The sequence below is a fragment of the Onychostoma macrolepis genome, chromosome 08 (assembly GCF_012432095.1).
Source record: "Onychostoma macrolepis isolate SWU-2019 chromosome 08, ASM1243209v1, whole genome shotgun sequence".
NCBI lineage: Eukaryota > Metazoa > Chordata > Actinopteri > Cypriniformes > Cyprinidae > Onychostoma > Onychostoma macrolepis.
Genome location: NC_081162.1, coordinates 1,753,307 through 1,773,685, shown reverse-complemented (window position 1 = coordinate 1,773,685; position 20,379 = coordinate 1,753,307). Strand labels below are relative to the sequence as shown.

General features: G+C 39.6%; 1 protein-coding gene across 7 annotated transcripts in view; it reads right to left on the bottom strand.

Moving 5' to 3' along the window:
- The window catches only part of LOC131545775 (serine/threonine-protein kinase WNK2-like), a 79,358-nt gene that overhangs the window by 21,289 nt on the left and 37,690 nt on the right, over positions 1-20,379 (bottom strand). For all 7 annotated transcript variants that reach the window (XR_009272496.1, XR_009272495.1, XM_058784906.1 and 4 more), the window contains 12 exons: positions 19,120-19,488; positions 14,585-14,634; positions 14,325-14,484; positions 13,957-14,073; positions 12,692-12,862; positions 6,782-6,833; positions 6,615-6,695; positions 4,891-5,540; positions 2,138-2,195; positions 1,901-1,947; positions 1,655-1,807; positions 510-880 (listed from right to left, as the gene is read on the bottom strand). Coding sequence is in view for 5 of the 7 variants with exons in the window: in XM_058784906.1 (XP_058640889.1) it covers positions 510-880; positions 1,655-1,807; positions 1,901-1,947; positions 2,138-2,195; positions 4,891-5,540; positions 6,615-6,695; positions 6,782-6,833; positions 12,692-12,862; positions 13,957-14,073; positions 14,325-14,484; positions 14,585-14,634; positions 19,120-19,488 (2,279 nt within the window). In the remaining 2 variants the exon portion in view is untranslated. The remainder of the gene's footprint in view (positions 1-509; positions 881-1,654; positions 1,808-1,900; positions 1,948-2,137; positions 2,196-4,890; positions 5,541-6,614; positions 6,696-6,781; positions 6,834-12,691; positions 12,863-13,956; positions 14,074-14,324; positions 14,485-14,584; positions 14,635-19,119; positions 19,489-20,379) is intronic.

The following is a 20,379-nucleotide window of genomic DNA, read 5'->3' as shown; positions in this document are numbered from 1 at the left end:
CTTTGCTGCATTTTAATTGTTGTTGTCTAGACAGATGTTTTGACCTACAGCCATTGTTTTTTTTTTGTTTTCTCCCTTTAACCAAACCTGTCTGACAAAACATTTTATTCAGTGTATTTTTAAGCAATTTTCACTTTGCATTGAGAAGATGTTTCAACATGACGAAACAAGAAATCTCCTTTTTTATTTATTTATTTATGTATTTATTTATTTTTTGGCTAGGGTACTTGTAATTTTTAATAATCAAGTACATTTTGAAGTTGTACTGTTTTACTTTTACTCAAGTATGTTTTTGGCCAGATGCTCGTACTTTTAATTCAGTAACAATTTCATTGAGTTACTACTTTCACTTATTAATTGTAATTTTTGAGTTTTTTAACCTTTATGAATTGTGCATAAGACCATGAACCTCTATTAGGAAATGAAAGAGGGTCAGTGGTGGTAAACGAGGCCTCTGTGAGGCAGTTTTCACTGGAGCTCTTTGATTAGATCAATGTTTCTTTACTCACTTCTCTCTCAGCATCTGCAGTTCTCGTTTCATATCAGCGTCCTCAAACTCAGAGTCGTTATCACTGCTGACGTAAGCGGAGTGGGCGTGGCCGCTAACCGAGGGGGTGTGTCCATTCACCAGAGGACAAGGGGGCGAGTCAGAGCTTTGGACGCTGCTGCTGTGGCCCGAGCGCCGGAGGAATGCCACCGCCCGCTTCATGAAGTCCCCGCCGCCTGACTCTGATGGGTCAGGAGCCAGAGATGAGGGCTTAACGCTCTGATCCTCCTCTCCGGTGTCCGAGGACAAGCACTGCGCCGTCCCGTCCGCTGACAGCGAGCTCTGAGCGCAAGGCATTGCAGGTCTGGCCTCTGGAAAGGAAGTAGTTGTGTCCTGAAAAAAAATAAAAATTTAAATGACAATGTCAGACTCCCGAACAAAAGAACAAAATGTATGCAAATACCTAAAAATAAACCAAAAATAAATGACTAAATATAGATAATTAAATGAAACATTTTAACTGATGGATTGTGTTTAGAATGTAATATTGTACAGTATACAGTGTACTGCCTACTACACATGACAAAATAACGAACGACTCGAACCCGAAGACTCGAGAGATGAACTAATCGTTTCTGTTTCCGGTACAGACTGCATAGCTTCAGTTTATGGGGATGTGACGTGACAAAAGAACGAACGATACAGATCGGGAGGTGAGGGAAACTAACAGACTGCATAACCTGAAACAATTAATTAATCGTTTCAGTTTCTCATAATTTGGCCTTGGTTGCATTATAGTTTTATTGCATTAACAGTCTTATTCGAAACGTCGCGTAAGTAAAAATAAAAGTTTAATTATGTTCAAAAAATATTTGTATTTTACTAATTAAATTTTAAGTTAAATTGTGTTTTGTTGGTATAATGTCTGCTAGAGTGTTAAAAAATGTTCAGTGTTAAATAAATATTTTTAAATGGTTGTTTTGTCATTGATTTGAAACAAAAAAACTGCACAAAAACAAGCTTAGGCCAAGAATTTTCATTTCGGTGCATCCCTAATATGTAGGTTATATTGGTGTTACTGTGTACATTATACTGTAGATCTTGTGCAACCAATACGAGTAGTATGCCAGTATGCCATTTCAGACGTACCCTGCGCTTCAGACAAACCTGATATAAGTCAGGAGGTGCTGAGTAACGGTTGCTTTGTGACTTTGATGTGGATCTGTGTCCGTTCTCGATTGCAGGAACAGCTGCAGATTCAAGATCAATCACATGATCTCCACCATCGTGAGAAGACGCATCTGAATCTGTCGGCACAATCTACAGCACGCAAACACAGAACACTGTCAAACTGTGACCATTCATTTCAGAGAAGCATATATATAACTCGTAAACAAACAAATCACTGATAACCTGGAAGTGGCTCTCAGAGTCTTTTCTGGTCAGAAGTCTTTTGAAGGCTGATCGACATTTGGGAAAAAAAGAAAGAAAAGCCCAACAATAACAGTTTTCAATTGTGACAATTTTTTATGGTTTGCAGTACGTCTACATATCTAGAATCTAGAGCCGTTTTTCCAGCGTTTTTATAACCGTTCGGCCCAACACGGGGAAGAGCAGCTGAGATTAGCACACACACACACTTTCACTTACGGGCGACAGCAGAATCACTCAAAGTCCCGAGACTGTCGGACCTCTCAGGAATCTGTGGCTACAAAAAAAGCAGAAAGAAGAAAAAAAAAACTGAGAAATACGGTATAACAAAATGATTTTTCCTACAGAATTAACAATGACAAACTCTCTCCAGAAAATAACAGGACTGATGGTAACCAGATGACAGCTGTACGGTTTACTTGGCCATTTCTACTCTTCTGGTGCTTGTAAACAGGACAATACTTACACAAATATCCGGTTTTCAACAATCGATTGTTTACTACAGAAAATCAAGGATAACAGGGTTCACTATTTGACACTTTATTAATTTACTTTTATTCATGGAATAACAGGGTTGATGTACAAATCTTCTCACATTTCTCCTGTTTTATGCAGACTACATTGGCTACCTGTTCGTTTCCGTATTCATTACAAAATACTGCTCATTACATTCAAAGCTCTCCATGGACTCGCCCCTCAATATATCTCAGATCTCATACACACCTACATCTCCTACCGTGCACTCAGGTCCTCTGAATCTGGCCTATTACAAGTTCCTCACAAACTAGTGTTTGTGAATGTTGAATGATTGTAAAGCGTCCTTGAGTTTGTAGAAATGCACTATATAAAATACACATTATTATTATTATTATTTTGTAACCTCAGGTTTGGGGTTGACGGCTAAAACAGTTTTTTATACAGAACTAGTTCCATTAAAAAGACAAAAGAGTTCTTCTGAATTTCATCTGAAATCTTCCGCAATGTGGATTCCTCTATTTGATGGTCCTTCGCCACTCCGTGGCAAGTGTTTTTACTGTGAGTTCTCAGTCTGACTTAAATGAGATGTGACCAGTGTGGCCAGATTCATAAACGAATGAATCATGATTTATCAATGAACTGCTTTCAGGAGCCTGTTTTGTTGATAAATCTTTCAAAAAGACTCGTGAATCGGTCCTAATAACTGAACTGACTGGAGCACAGTTACTTACCACTCACATACAACTCAAAATAAACACTGTGATGTGTTTCTAAGTTTCTGAGACTAAAAATGCATTACCAAAAAAAAACTCAGGGGTGTCCAAACGTTTTTTAAAAGGGGGCCAGGTTTGATGATGTGGACACACCGGGGAGCCGGATGCTTCTCCCTATAATATATAAGCAATATCACACGTGTAGACGTAAGATATGGCTGTATATCGGCATGGCTGTGATTCGGCCGTAGGTAATCACAGAGTGCCAATATACAGCCATATCTCACGTCTACTTGTGTGATATTGCGTTTATACAACAGTTCGACAGCACGAGCGTGTAAATACATAAACAAAATAACAACGGAGTGTCTTTAAAGGCCCTCTTTTGTGCAAAACTACTTCCTTTCACCACAGATTCAAATCTAAAGTGGACAGTTTAACAGCTGACCCCAAGCCTCCATTACTAATTCCAAAACATCACTTTAGAACTAGTAATAAAGGAATGTAGACGTGTACTGCCCAGCCAAGGCAGCCAATCACCGCTCCAAATTAACGCATATACGTCACTTTTCTTGACGTTGGTTCAACTTTACTTTTTGAACCGTAAGAACGAAATCCCTCAAGTAGTTCCAAACCTGTATGAACGTCTTTGTTCTGCTGAACACAAAGGAAGATATTCTGAAGAATGTGGGAAACAGAGCAGTTCTGGGGCACCATTGACTTCCATAGTATTTTTTTTTCCGACTATGGAAGTCAATGGTGTCCCAAAACAGCCTGGTTACAAACTTTCTTCAAAATATATTCCTTTGTGTTCGGCAGAACAAAGAAACTCATACAGGTTTGGAACTACTGGAGGGTGAGTAAATGATGACAGAATTTTCAGTTTTGGGTGAACTATCCCTTTAAAGTTGTCCATATGACAAAAACTGGTAGTGTTTTGGTTTTAGGACAACTTTGATGAAAGGTTTTGATTTACTTCAAATGTTGACTACTGTACACAGTATATGTATGGTGGAGGAAATATGGTGTCCCCTTCCGTACAGATCGCGTTCAGCGTTCCCTTCGGTAAATCAGATATTTTGAAAATTATGCTTGGCGGGCCACATATAGGCCACAAATACATTTTAATAGACAAGCTGCGGGCCCTTTGAAATTCATCCGCGGGCCGACAACTCATATTGTTTGTGAATACAAACAATACTTCTTAGCCATCTTCAAGAATCGGCTAAAAACACATCTCTTCCATCTTTATTTGACCCTCTAACTCTAGCCCTCTCTATTCTAATTATATTCTTTTAAAAAAGGGCCTCTAACACTAGCTTGCGCTATTCTTTTTCTATTCCATTTTCTTTTTATTTATTATTTAAATAAAAATTTAAAAAACCTTGCTATGTGTACTGTGTTACGCTAACTGAGACTTGTCATAGCACTTGCATATCATTACTCTTTTGTTGATTTTGATTGCTTCTATTTTCCTCATTTGTAAGTCGCTTTGGATAAAAGCACCTGCTAAATCAGTGGTTCTCAATTCCAGTCCTGGGGACCCCCTGCTCTGCACATTTTGCATGTCTCCCTTATTTAACACACCTGACTGAGATCATCAGCTCATTAGTTCAGTTCATGGCTCTTTCCCCTAACAAGCTGATGATCTCAATCAGGTGTGTTAACTAAGGGAGACATGCAAAACGTGCAGAGCAGCGGGTCCTCAGGACTGGAATTGAGAACCACTGTGCTAAATGACTAAATGTAAATGTGAATGAATACGATGAGGATTGACTTTACCAGTTTTTCTGCTTTCCTCATGGCACCGTCACTGCCCTGGCTGTCAGACAGGGGTGGTGATCCGGGCGGCTCGGAGGCGGAGCTCGTGGTTTGCGAGGGGTGGTACTCTTGGTACAAAAGATTTCTCAGTTTCTCATCCAGAGTCTTTATCGTTCTGTCTGCAAACTCCAGCCTAGGTGGCCCTTCCCCGTCCGATTCGCCCAGCTGCAGGGGCGGGGCATTCTGAGGCTGATGGACGGGGCTCTGGGGCTGATGGGTGGGGCTTTGGGGCTGATGGGTGGGGCTCTGAGGCTGTGATTGGCCGCTGCTGACCGAAGCCTGTGGAGTGGGCGTGGCAAAGGGCTGAAGCAGCACCACGGGCGGAGTCTGGATCTGGCTGACGGGCGGCTCCACGCTGGGGCTGCTGCTGTGAGTGACTGGCTCCTGAGGGACCTCTGCCGTTTTCTGAGCAGAGACGTCCAGCGAAACAGGAGGCACAATGGGGCAGCATGGGATGTCAGGAACCACAGCCGCGCAGGCAGCCTGAGGGCCCTCGACCGACGGAGCAATCTCAGAGAGGGACACCTGTGGCACCGATGGCTGTTTCTGCAGAGGTTTGGTTCTGGCTGTGTTTACATCCTGCGTTTGAGATGTAGAGGAGCTCTCTGGGTCTGGAGAGACACAAGTAATAGTGTGAGATGATCATTTGTAAGCATGTTTAGTAGGGATGTAATGATATTATCAACATCGTGGTATAACGATAGCAAAACTGTCTCGATATTATCGTGGTCACATGATCATATGAAACAATAGGTCTTCTGGGCAAAAAGTGCAATTTTTCAAATATATTTAAACTATTCTAACATAAAAGGTCTTTAAAGTTGTGTTTTGGGCCATTATGCTTTGGCACAGTATCTGTCAAACGAACTCAAACTGAAAGCACAATATGCTTAATCCCTTCATCAAGTTTTTGCTGCGTGTTTCAAAGTGAAGCATACACTTCGTTCAAGCGATCAGCTCGTGATCCGGTGTTTTACGCATCTCAGAACGGCTCCGTTCACAGTGAATGAATGCAGTGAACTCGTTTATTGCACGTGCTGTGAGTTTAGCGTGCATTTGGGAATGCAACGGCCATCAGTTAGGCTTTATTTTCACATTCGTTTAATTCCCAAACATTTTAATGGGCAGATGATTACAGCATTTCACAAGATTTGAAGTGAGACGTGTTTTTGTAAGCCTGTTTTCACTGAAGCTGGAGTTTTTCACCAAAATAAAAGCTCTACTGCCATTTTCGTAAAAAAAAAAAATGCAGTATGAACTGCTGACAGTTAGCGGTTTAAATGGGTAACATTACTGCATTCCAAATTCAAAATATCTCTTTCAAGTGTAGAAATTAGGACAGAAGTATTGTAATTTCCCTACTGTTATGTAAAACAAAAATAACATACCTATGAAATATTAATTTTCATTTATTGTACAGTGCAATTGTTTTAAGTTTAAGTAAAACATGTCTTCTTAGTAACATGAGTTGGAGCTCTTAATTTTGAACTCTCAAAGTGCATTAAATAGAAGAATTTAACTTTAAAATGTAAAAAAAAAAAAAAAATCCAAGTCTTCATTTGTCTTTTTTTAATATCGCAATAAATATTGTATCATGGACTTCATATCGCAATATTATCGTATCGTGAGATTTTGATATCGTTGAATCCCTAATGTTTAGCATGAGTTTATGTGTGCTGAATTACTTGTGGCAGCCTCTTCTCCATCATGCGCGGCCGTCTCCACCACAGGACAGATGATGAACCAGCGCTTTCCGGTGTGAAGCACTGCAAGTCAAGGCAGACTGTGAGTTAATTCACATTCTACAGCAGTTACAGTGAGATTTGATGGACATGACGTGTCAGAGTCTTACCGTTCTGTTTATAGACGAGCTGGTCAGACTGCGTGCGCTCATGTTTTGACCCCTGAGTACAGAAGATTAAAAAGTTCAGTTTGTTTGGTGATGCTAGAGGCACAGAAATGACACACTTCACCTTTATATTTACACAGTAGGGTACAACAGGGCTAAAGACACAGCAGGGTTTGATTTCATTTTCCTCTTAACCACTAGATGGTACAAAACTCACCACAGCACTTTCCTAAACATTCATGTTTCACTATACGCATGGAAATGTGGCTCATTCGTGACACGATCACAGCCAGCGACACTAAGTTGATTCTGCGTTTATTTGATCTAATATTGAATGCATTTTAAAGGGGACATTGGATACCCATTTTCCACAAGTTGGTGATTCTTTAGGGTCTTCATGAAAAGTCTAACTTACTTTGGTTAAAATTTTTCAGTAGTGTAAACCAACACCCTGTCAAAAACAGCTCTGTTTACAGCGAGCCATTTTGGTGCATGTCCTTTTAAATGCTAATGAGCTCTGCTCACCTCGCCCCTCTCTTCTGTGGGGTGACGAGCCGTTCTCTGAGACTGTAAACTTTAGCCGCGGAACTTGCTAACTAGCACGTTATTAGGAAAGGTGATTAGCAAAGAATCATAAAAAAAACCTTATACTCCCTGCTTCTGTAGGTGAAGCTGGATCACGCATGATTCGCACGAACATAAGATGCATTTAGGTAGATCGGGGGCACATTCCCTTCAAAAACAAAAGTAATCCACTGCGTCTTCAGCGGCTCAGATGTCGGGAGTAAATGACGACTGCTATGTTCATCATTACATCCAACAACAAAACACCTACAGCTCACACAGGGTGGGTCTAAGGTAAAACCCCAGTGTCAATCAACAATTGTGGGAGTGGCCTGGGTCTGTGTGATGTCACACAGCCAAGAATAGGAATCTGAGAATAGGGTTATCATTTATTGGGATTTAACCTTCTAACCGTCTGAGGGTGTTTGGGACCCTGGAGAAGTTTTGACATGCCCTGACATTTGTGTTTTTTCAGTATTTAAAAAAAATATTAACGGCAAAAGTCTGATAACACTGTATTCAGCACAAACCGGGCTACAACAATATGTGAGCAGCATGAAAGTACATGTTTGTGTTTTTGAAAAATCAATGTTAGTGAAGGTTAGTGAAAAACTATTTTTTTTTAAGTCACTGAAATAAGGCCATAAAACACATACAGAATATTTGTTCATAGGACTTTTGAGAACTGGATGTGGTTGACTAGAGTTTTTCCTCCGAAATGATTATCCTGTTCACTCGTTCACAGAAAAAAATATATTGATTTAACATTTGTAAAACATGTTTTGTGATAGAATGCCCTTATGCGAGGGAGTGACAATGGCCATGAATATTTAGTGATTCACACCTGAGAGACAAAGGGCCTCCCATAATGGGCAATCAATATGAATGTGACTGAGCCGAGGCAGGTAAGAAAGAGTGTGAGGACAGAAAAATAATGTGGGTTTTTGATTATTATTTGTATTTTATATGCAATACAGTATAATAAAAATATACACAGTGAAGGTCAAGGACACATGATTGAACATACTGATCTGAGCACTGAGACTTGAACAGTAACACACATTTGTGCCAAACATTCATTCATAGTGTTAACACTCACACTACTTTTATATCTTGTGGTTTTATAGGCCTATGTTATAAAACATTAAACAACCATCCTGGCATTGTGAGACATTTAGACCATGAAATGACACATTTCAAAATGTTTCACTTGATTTCATACATGTAGGGAAATGTCTAACTAGTAAAATGTGTACAAGTTATGTCACAATGACACAATAACAACAGATGCAAGTAATCTTAGGCTACTCATCAGAGTGATATCCTCCACTGGATCTAGCTGCGCGACGCATCGCGTTGTGTTCTTCTTCTTCTTTGGGGGTAAATTCTGGGTTATTCCTCTCAACACATCTTCTTCCAGAAATAAAAAGTAGTCGGGATGAACTCTTCACATTTGTTTACGGATGATGTGGGCGTTTACATGCTTGCGTGTCTCACATGGATGTTTAGAATCTGACTGCATTAGATACAGTATAATGAGTTGAGACGGGGAAAAACTGGACATCGCGTTGGTTTCATACGGATTACTTTAACAGAAAATATTTGTTTTGGACGTGTACATATATTTCTTATGTCTTTGAGGCAAGTATTTTCGGTGAATTCATGTTTTATTTACGTGTCTGTGAAGAGAGGTGACAGAGACGGAGACAGCAGAGAGCGCACCCTGTTTATTTTCTTTATTTTACAAAAGCACATTGTTTTGTTGTTATTATGACTATACACAAAAAGACCCTTTCCAGTTTCAAACAATACCTTATTCTTATCTGTATGATCAAAACTGACGGAGTATTTTTAGTTCTTTTCGCGGTCATAAAGAAAATACGAGACAGACTGCACTGGTGCGGGCTTTCGACCCCAGAGGGTTAAAAAGAAAAGAAAAAAAAACACTGGGTGGATTTTTATCATTATAGGGTGGTTGTGTACACACACTGCCAACACACATTTATGTTCAAACAACATGTAAAAGTGAATTTTGCATCCGATGACCCCTTTATTGCTATAGATTTATGTAGCAAATGAGAATCAATAAAATTGCCAAATATATTTTGAGACAAATGTCTTGCAAAAGTCCATGTAAAGTCCATTAAATGTGTTCTGAGTTTGTCACACCACAGAAAAATTTATTAACAACCCAGCCAAATTTGAATGATTAAAAAAAAATAAATAAAAGTAAATAACATCAACCAGGTAATAAGGCATAGCTAGCTAGCAAACTGTGGGCTGTAGTAACTAATGGTAAAGTCAGTAACTCGCTATTTAGCAGGCGAACCACTGATGCTAATGCACTCTAGTTATTAGGTGTGTTCTACAAACCCGATTCCAAAAAAGTTGGGACACTGTACAAATTGTGAATAAAAAAGTAATGCAATAATTTACAAATCTCATAAACTTATATTTTATTCACAATAGAATATAGATAACATATCAAATGTTGAAAGTGAGACATTTTGAAATGTCATGCCAAATATTGGCTCATTTTGGACTTCATGAGAGCTACACATTCCAAAAAAGTTGGGACAGGTAGCAATAAGAGGCCGGAAAAGTTAAATGTACATATAAGGAACAGCTGGAGGACCAATTTGCAACTTATTAGGTCAATTGGCAACATGATTGGGTATAAAAAGAGCCTCTCAGAGTGGCAGTGTCTCCCAGAAGTCAAGATGGGAAGAGGATCACCAATTCCCCCAATGATGCGGCAAAAAATAGTGGAACAATATCAGAAAGGAGTTTCTCAGAGAAAAATTGCAAAGAGTTTGAAGTTATCATCATCTACAGTGCATAATATCATCCAAAGATTCAGAGAATCTGGAACAATCTCTGTGCATAAGGGTCAAGGCCGGAAAACCATACTGGATGCCCGTGATCTTCGGGCCCTTAGACGGCACTGCATCACATACAGGAATGCTACTGTAATGGAAATCACAACATGGGCTCAGGAATACTTACAGAAAACATTGTCGGTGAACACAATCCACCGTGCCATTCGCCGTTGCCGGCTAAAACTCTATAGGTCAAAAAAGAAGCCATATCTAAACATGATCCAGAAGCGCAGGCGTTTTCTCTGGGCCAAGGCTCATTTAAAATGGACTGTGGCAAAGTGGAAAACTGTTCTGTGGTCAGACGAATCAAAATTTGAAGTTCTTTTTGGAAAACTGGGACGCCATGTCATCCGGACTAAAGAGGACAAGGACAACCCAAGTTGTTATCAGCGCTCAGTTCAGAAGCCTGCATCTCTGATGGTATGGGGTTGCATGAGTGCGTGTGGCATGGGCAGCTTACACATCTGGAAAGGCACCATCAATGCTGAAAGGTGTCATGGTTCATGGGTCTGTGTGCTCATTCTGTGTGTGTGTGTGTGTGTGTGTGTGGCTCTGCTCGTTGTGCTTGTCAGCGTTGCCTAGTTACCGTGCACCTGACGAGGTAATCAGAGCAGTACAGGTGTTGCTCGTCTGCACTGCCTATATCTGGCTGGCGTGTTTGTGGGGTATTGTTGGATCGTTGTTGTTCATGTCCTGTCTCGCTCTCTGTCAGTCCTTCTAGTTCCCGAGTTTTCTTCGCCTGGTTGCTGTTCCTTTCCCCCTGGAAAGTGTGGACTATTGGAGCGTTTGCACTGCCTGAGCTGGAGATTCTGCTTCACCGGATAATCAGCACTTCCTCTGTGGCTGTATTATTGGAGTTGTCTAATAAAGACTTATTATTGACTCGCAATTGGATCTTGAGTTTCTGTACCGTGACAGAAAGGTATATCCAAGTTCTAGAACAACATATGCTCCCATCCAGATGTCGTCTCTTTCAGGGAAGACCTTGCATTTTCCAACATGACAATGCCAGACCACATACTGCATCAATTACAACATCATGGCTGCGTAGAAGAAGGATCCGGGTACTGAAATGGCCAGCCTGCAGTCCAGATCTTTCACCCATAGCAAACATTTGGCGCATCATAAAGAGGAAGATGCGACAAAGAAGACCTAAGACAGTTGAGCAACTAGAAGCCTGTATTAGACGAGAATGGGACAATATTCCTAAACTTGAACTTGTCTCCTCAGTCCCCAGACGTTTGCAGACTGTTATAAAAAGAAGAGGGGATGCCACACAGTGGTAAACATGGCCTTGTCCCAACTTTTTTGAGATGTGTTGATGCCATGAAATTTAAAATCAACTTATTTTGTCATCTATGTTGTATTCTGAATAAAATATTGAAATTTGAAACTTCCACATCATTGCATTCTGTTTTTATTCACAATTTGTACAGTGTCCCAACTTTTTTGGAATCGGGTTTGTACTTAAAGCAACGCTGCACAGACCGATCGTTGTATGACAAAGTACCGTGAAAATGATTCGAAAGCATAAGGAGCCATCTGCTCTCTATAGCTCTGCTCCATTTCTATTGCTCGCTTCCTGCAGTTAAGTGTGAACTGTCCCGCATTAGTTTCGATTTGAGCCATTTCAATTTTCAAGCAACACCTGAAAACTCATCTCTTTCATCACCATTTGACTTCATCTTAAAAAAAAAAAATAATAAATACTTTGCTTTCTCTTTCCTTAATCTCTCCTTATCTAGCTTGTACTAATCTGAACAATGCCTGAAACTTTGTATTGCAAGCACTTCCTGTGTTTATTTGCCTCTTTATGATGAATCACTTATTGTATTCCTCAATCGTAAGTCACTTTGGATAAAAGCGTCTGCTAAATGAATAGATGTAAATGATTGGTCTGCGCAGCGCTGCTTTAAGTCGAACACACCTCTTATAGTCTTAGGGGAGGGGCCATGTTCAGTGGCTCCACTGCGTCATCAAGTCATGATTTTAGCCCCGCCCAAACAAAATCCTGTTTCAGCAATTTATTATGTTTCTAACATTTCTAACAAATTTATAACATTTATAATGTGTTTAGAAATAATTCTCAGAATTGACTTTGCATAGACTTTAATGCTTTTCAGTTTTGTTCAAGGTAATTAAATCAACAGTTTTTCAATTACGGAAGAATATGTAAAAGTATTATATTGGGGAAAAAACTGCTGTTGGGGCTAAATGAAAATATTATATCCACCTCATGCATTTATATGTTTTTTTTAGAAAAACACCACTTATGATTTATTTTCCCACAAAATGTGTTGCTCCAATTATCAATAAAAACATATATATTTTCTATGGCTGTAGAGGAAAGCACATTTCCTTAAGGTGTGACTTCGGCTCCACTGTATCTTGTGTGTCCATACTCAAGAACACGATGGCTGGTACATTTCCATCTAAAGCATGTCTGTATTAAGAAAACACTGGGCCTGACCTGTGGGCCGGAGTCTGCTGTGACGGGCATCTGATGGAGCGGTGAGGTCTGGACTGAGGCCTTCTCACCATCAGCGTCCTCATTCAGAATGTCCTCAGCTTTATCCATGATTTCCTTCAGCTGCTCAATGAACATCTCCCTCTCCAGCAACAAAATAAACTCATTCTCAACCTGAAGGAACATCAACAAGAACCAGCACTTTGAGCCCACTCATCTGTCCCAGTCATCTATTCAGGACAAGCAGATACAGTACGCCCATCTACCAATTAAGATTCAATGAGCTGTATATGAGGAACACTGTCTGAATATGATTAACATTCACATGTCAATAAAGCATTAATGCAGTGGTTCTCCAAAAAAAATGCTTGTGTTCTGACAGGCTCACTGTTATTTGCTACAAATAATGCAATGCTACCAACCACACAATTGTACATTTATGATTAAAAAAAAAAAAATAAGAATTGTATATCTTGTGTTGTTGCGGAGTATTTTTTCAGACACAAAGTGGCGTTAGTTCAGGTCTGCCGAGCAATGTTGCAACCTTACGCATTAATAAAACATGTTCTGGATATAGCAGCTCTGGGTGCAGCTTAATAGCCACACAGAATTTAGAGTCCAAGTTGTTGTTGTTTTAATTAAATAAAAAAGTACTTCACTTATATGTGACCCTGGAACACAAAAGCAGTCATAAGCAGCTCAGGTATATTTGTAGAAATATCCAACAATACATTGTATGGGTCAAAACCCATCATGTTCCATGAAGATATTTTGTAAATTTCCTACCATGAACATATCAAAATGTAATTTTTGATTAGTAATATGCATTGCTAAGGACTTCATTTGGACAACTTTAAAGGTGATTTTCTCAATATTTTGATTTTTTTTGCACCCTCAGATTCCAGATTTTCAAATAGTTGTTTCTCGGCCAAATATTGTCCATACATACATGGAAAGCTTATTTATTCAGCTTTCACATGATGTATAAATCTCAATTTAAAAAAATTGACCCTTATGGCTGGTTTTGTGGTCCAAGGTCACATAATGTTATAATAATGAAATAATCAGATGTTATTGCATGTTTAGTTTTACAAATTTGAAAATATTTGGCCCATTCCTACTCTAAATTCTACCACACATTTATGTTAAGAAAAATAGCTTCCATAAACGTTACTACAGGAGTTTGAAATGCATCACCTCTGGGAGTTTGCCAGAAGAAGAGAAGGGCAAATGGGGAGGGAAAGAGAAAGTTAAATTGAACATCTCACCATATATGTGGCAATCTCCTCTGGAGCATCTCCATCAAGGTCAAATTTAAACGTCACCATCTTATGGTTATGAGTCTCCAGCTGACACTCCACCATCTTGTCTCCTGTGTCACACACCTGTTACAGAGTATACAACAACAGGAACTTCAGAAAATAAAAAATACCTATATCTTAATGCGTCTGAAAGAACTATGTCAACATTAACAGAAATGTGTCAAATTATTTTAGGTTTTCAAATGTCCAAATGCCCTTGACCCATGAAACACTCAAACAATCCTAAGCTTCACAAATCACAATTTTTGACAGCTAGCATCTAAACATCATGTATGGACATTCTTCATCTGTTTGGCTGTTAGCTCCAGACTCACTTTGATCATGGTGAGTTTGGGTCTGTTGATCTTGTCTTGGCGGAAGCGCGTGCGGGACGTTTTGCGATTGGGTTTTCGCACTCTTGATTCACTACGAGCTCTGCCGGAGCCCTCGTTCCCATCGCTCATCTCTTTAGCGGATGTGGCATCTGAGTTTATACTGCAAAAGAGCAGAGATCCGATCACTGAGGTTTGTAACTCTGAAAGCATGCCAGATGAAATGGAGAATACAGCACTGATCTATGAACAGAGAAACATACCTGTCATACGTGGACCCAGCTGGTGCTGCCTGTTTATCAGGAACATGCTCCTAAAGTGCACAGAAGGCAATGAGTTTAACGGCAATGGCAAATGATTCCAGCAGAGATTGCCGTTTACGTGTTGCTAGACTAAATATAAATATAAAAATTCACAGCACACATAAGTTTGATAAGACAGTCCATTAAATGGACTACACCAATGAATGAATTACATTCATAATAATCTTTATCTCCTGCTGCACCCTACACAAATCGATGCATTACTGCCACTTTATGTTGAACAGTATATTACCTACATAGCACAGCATCAAAACTGTTTATAGCCAGGGGCGTAAATCGTGGGGGGATGGGGGGGTCAGGACCCCCCTATCTGAGGGTTGTTCCCCCTAAAAATATCATTACAAATCACTCTGTGTATTGTAAATAATATAATGGACATATACTTAAAATAATTGCGCAAGTAGTAAAACAATATAAATGCAAAAATAAACGTTTAGAAACATTTTGAGTCCCTCCTCCCTTGCCTTACAGTGGTTTGGTCCACTGCCTGCTTTCCCTCTTTACCTCACCAACATACTCACACACACCCCCCGAAATGCGACAAGTCTTCAGAGGGAAGATGCTCGTTTTATCGCTTTCCTACTGATGCGGAGACTCAGGCCTCGGACCATAAGGTAAACTCATATTACAATTATTTCACGTAAACAGCACATTTACCGGCTTAGTCACGGTGAAAGTGAAACTTTAACGATGCATACTGCTTAAAGCCACATTAAAATTAAATGTTTATGGCCACAAGAAGCTGTTAGAAAGCATATAGATTGAGGATTTTCTAGAAGCAAGGATAAAATAACATTTTGTGTACCAATCCTAACAAAACGATAGCTGAAATGTGGTACTTTATTCACTAAAATACGTTTAATCTTACCATATCCAAAAACTCGCTCACTCTGCACTAGATGCACTAGAATTTTATTGAATAGTACGTGGAGACACGTTTTTAATTAAAATATTCATATTAATCAAGGATTTACGGACTTTTAATGCACCTTATTTTGAAATGTACAGAAATACGTGCTTTCATATGTCCTTTAGTTATGATTATTTCATTTATTCACTATACTATTTATTACTAATGTCTCATTTCAGTTTTAGTTTGACTCTAGTTTTGTATTTATTCCAGTTTATATGAAAAAGTTAATGTAGTGTGGATTAAAATTCATATACCGTGTAAATCCTTTTCACTGAACATGTTAAAAACAAGTTTGAAGTAGTTGTCGGGAGCGCGGTGGTGGTGACGTCGAAGGCGAGCGACCGTGGTGGTGTAGTTTGTTTATAGCCCAAGTTTAGCTTTTTAGTTCTGGTGATTTAATTTAGGCTTCAAAATTCATAAAAGTTATATTATTTCGTGAAGATTATCTTGATGGACAAAACGTGTAAGCTTCATGAACTATGATTGAACACAGAGCTTATTTTTTGCGATAATCCAAAAGCCTATGGAAAAATCCCATTGGCTTTTTGTCGAGGGAACCAGTTTCATGCTAACCGCCGATCCGCCTACAAAGTGACGTCATAGTTCCACCACTCTATTTGTGTCCCCTTCAAAAATTGCTCTTGAGAAATTATGTTTATTGTCCCCACCTACTGATGGATTAAATTTACACCCTTGTTTATAGCTGTAAAGACAAATGAATGCCTGTAATTCAAATTTATTACAATGTACGTACAGTCTGTCCATGTGGACTTTGGTAAAAACAAACAAACATCAAAATATAATATGCAAGGATCATTTCTGCTGACAGTCCTGGGAGAGAGTAATTTGAGGGTTTTAGGTTCTTGGTAAGAAAAAGCTCCTCTGGTTTGCCTCTCTCTCAAATATTACAGTCATGGCCAAAAATATCGGCACCCTTGGTAAATATGACCAAAGAAGGCTGTGAAAATTAATCTGCATTGTTAATCCTTTTGATCTTTTATTTAAAAAATTCACAAAAATCTAACCTTTCATTGGATAATGAGAATTTAAAATGGGGGAAATATCATTATGAAATAAAGGTTTTTCACAAATACATGTTGGACACAATTATTGGCACCCCTAGAAATTCTTATGAGTAAAATATCTCTGAAGTATATTCCCATTCATATTCACAATTTTGAACATTCCAGGGTGATTATGAACATGAAATTATCCAGCTATAAATAGGAGGGAAAACAAAGTCCAAATTCCTTTAATCATCCATCACAATGAGAAAAACCAAAGAATATATTTCTGATGAGCTTCACAAATTAGTGAAGTGGCTTTAAGAAAAGAGCTGGAGCAGTGAAAATCCCCATTTCCACCATCAGGGCAATAATTAAGAATTTCCAATCAACATAAAATGTTAGGAAACTGCCTGGAAGAGGACGAGTGTCTATATCGTCCTAATGCACGGTGAGGAGGAGAGTTTGAGCAGCTAAAGACTCTCCAAGGACCACAGCTGGAGAATTGCAGAAAATAGTTGAGTCTCGGGGTCAGAAAACCTTTAAATAAATTGTCAAACAGCAGCTACATCAGCACATGTTGTTTGGGAGGGTTTCAAGAAAAATTCTCCTCGCTCATCCAAAAACAAACTCCAGCATATTCAGTTATCAGACACGACTGGAACTTCAAATGAGACTGGCTTCTATGGTCAGATGAAACTCAAAAATGAGCTTTTTAGCAGCAAACACTCAAGATGGGTTTGGTGAACACAGGGATAAAAAGTACCCCATGTGTACAATTAAATATACTGCTGTATTTTTGATGTTGTGGGCCTATATTTCTGCCGGAGGTCCTGGACATCTTGTTTAGACACATGGCATCATGGATTCTATCAAATACCAACAGATAAAAAAAATCAATAAGTGACTGACTCTGTTAGAAATCTTATAATGGGCCATGTTTGGATCTTCCAACCGTACAATAATCCAAACACAAACCTCAAAAACAACACAAAAATGGGTCACTGAGCACAAAACCAAGCTTCTGCTGGCCATTCCAGTCCTCTGACCTGAACCCTGTAGAACATGAGTGACCTGAAGAGAAGAAGCAGCAACATGGAGCTGTGAATCTAAAGGGTCTGGAGTGATTCTGGATGAAGGAATGGTCTCTGATCTCGTCAGGTGTCTCTAACCTCATCAGGCATTATAGAACATTTAGAGCTGTTAAACTGATGGAGGTTTCAAAAGTATTGAATAAAAGGGCGCCGTTAATTGTGGCCAATGTGTATTAGAGAAAAACATTTATTTCATAATATTTCCCCCTATTTTAAATTCTTATTATCCAATGAAAGGTTAGATTTTTGTGATTTTATAAAATAAAAGATCAAAAGGACCTCTGCTCAAGAAAGCACATGTACAGCCCGTCTGAAGTTTGCCAATGATTCAGAGGAGAACTGGGTGAAAGTGTTGTGGTCAGATGTTGTGGTCTTTGGCATCAACTCAAATCGCCGTGTTTGAAGGAGGAGGAATGCTGCTTATGACCCCAAGATCACCATCCCCACCGTCAAACATGGAGGTGGAAACATTATGCTTTGGGGGTGTTTTTCTTCTAAGGGGACAGGACAACTGCACTGCATCAAAGCGACGATGGATGGGGCCATATACTGTCAGGGCCAGGGCATTGAAGCCAGCCAGGGCATTGAAAATGGGTCGTGGATGGGTATTCCAGCATGACAATGACCCAAAACACACGGCCAAGGCAACAAAGGAGTGGCTCAAGAAGAAGCACATTAAGGTCCTGGAGTGGCCTAGCCAGTCTCCAGACCATAATCTGAGGAGGGAGCTGAAGGTTCGAGTTGCCAAACGTCAGCCTCAAAACCTTAATGACATGGAGAGGATCTGCAAAGAGGAATGTGACAAAATCCCTCCTGAGATGTGTGCAAACCTGGTGGCCAACTACAAGAAACGTCTGACCTCTGTGATTGCCAACAAGGGTTTTGCCACCAAGTAACAAGTCATGTTTTGCGAAGGGGTCAAATACTTATTTCACTCATTAAAATGCAAATCAATGTATAACTTTTTTGAATTGCGTTTTTCTGGATTTTTTTGTTGTTATTCTGTCTCTCACTGTTCAAATAAACCTACCATTAAAATTATAGACTGATCATTTCTTTGTCAGTGGGCAAACGTACAAAATAAGCAGGCGATCAAATATTTTTTTTCCCCCACTGTATGTATGTACCAAGAGATCCTAAAAAAACACAAAAAATTCCTTGTGTGTTTGCACACACATGGCGCATAAAGCCAATTCTGATTCTGAAAATGAAATGTGAAACCCCCCACTCCTGATCACATGGTTGTAAATGGCAATAATACTTCCTTTAAGTGACCAGTACTGTACACATCTCTAATGGTGTTTCGAGGTTGTCGCTGTATTGTGAGATTGTCTTTTCCACTAAGATACAGTATGAGATGCTGCCTTTGAGTTCATCCAAAATGATATATCTCTAAAGGCAGCATGATAATACAGAGCCGTATTTGTATTGTGACTGTACTGATAGTGATGTGAAGAGCTTCACCTCAGTGCATATTTCAGTGGGAGCTCCGGTGCTGTGCTGCAGAGCTGGAGTAACACTGCTGTTCTGCTGACTCAGGCTGGCACCGGCTCCTGAATGCGGGACGGTGGGTAAAGACGCTGGGCTGAAGTGCTGAGGAGCCTGGTTTGGGTCCACGGGCACAGCAGAGCCGAATGTGTCAAGGACGGGTCTGAAGGACGAGAGCTGTGGTACTGCGGGAGGCTGAGGCGCATTATGGATGCTGTGGGACGGGACGCTCGGGGCAGGAGTTGGAGTCAGGTGTGTCATCATCTGAGAGACACGGACGTGATCGGAGCTACTGGACAAGTTCTGGTCCACGTGAACAGTTTGGGAATGGCTGGTCAAGACTCCCTGGAAAATTAAAGATTTTTTTTTTAAATACATGAATAGGTAAGACTCATTCAATTTCAATTAAATTTCAAATCTATAGTTAAAAAATGGGAAACTATGACATTTGGGTAAACATTCATATCATATTCAATTTGAATATGAATATTAATACTGAATTATAGGGATGTCCCGAGCCGATCAATCGTTTTTTAACTTATCGGTATCGGCTCTCCTAAGCCCGATCTTTATTTTACATCAGCTGTCATGCCGGTGTCATGCAGTAGGTGGTGGTGTGTGCCTTTAGGTGGGTTTGCCCACCGCCATTAAAAGGAAACCAAGTCACCCAAATGTGCGTGCTCAGCCGCCATTAAAACCAAAATAAGAAATGTGCTTGCGACACACAATCAGCAGTGAGGTCTGTTGTAGCGCATCACACGTTTGAGCTTCCGTGTTCAATGTATTTGATGCACACTTTTGTAGCGATCACTCATTCATCGTTTACTTTTATCTGCCATCAGATTATCTGAGATTTCATTGCCATAAAGCATTGCTATGAGTTGCATCTTGCTTTGGATTTGACTGATAGACTGACATTCTGACACCACAAGCTTCATGCTTTCTAACCATAGGTTGTAATTATTCTGCTTATTGTACATATACAGTAAAATACAAGAAGTTTATATCAGCAGTCCCATATTCACAATTGTGACGACAATTGTTTACAATGGTTAAAATTTTCATGTTTACATCTACCAAAGTCTTTATATAGTGGGTTATTTTCCAGCGATATCGTCTACATGATTGCACAGATACTATTTAAAATGAACTGAGCTGGACGATGACATCACTGAATTCAATAATGAAATGCCTTTAACTGAAAATTGAGTGTTTAATCTTGTCATTTTACATTAT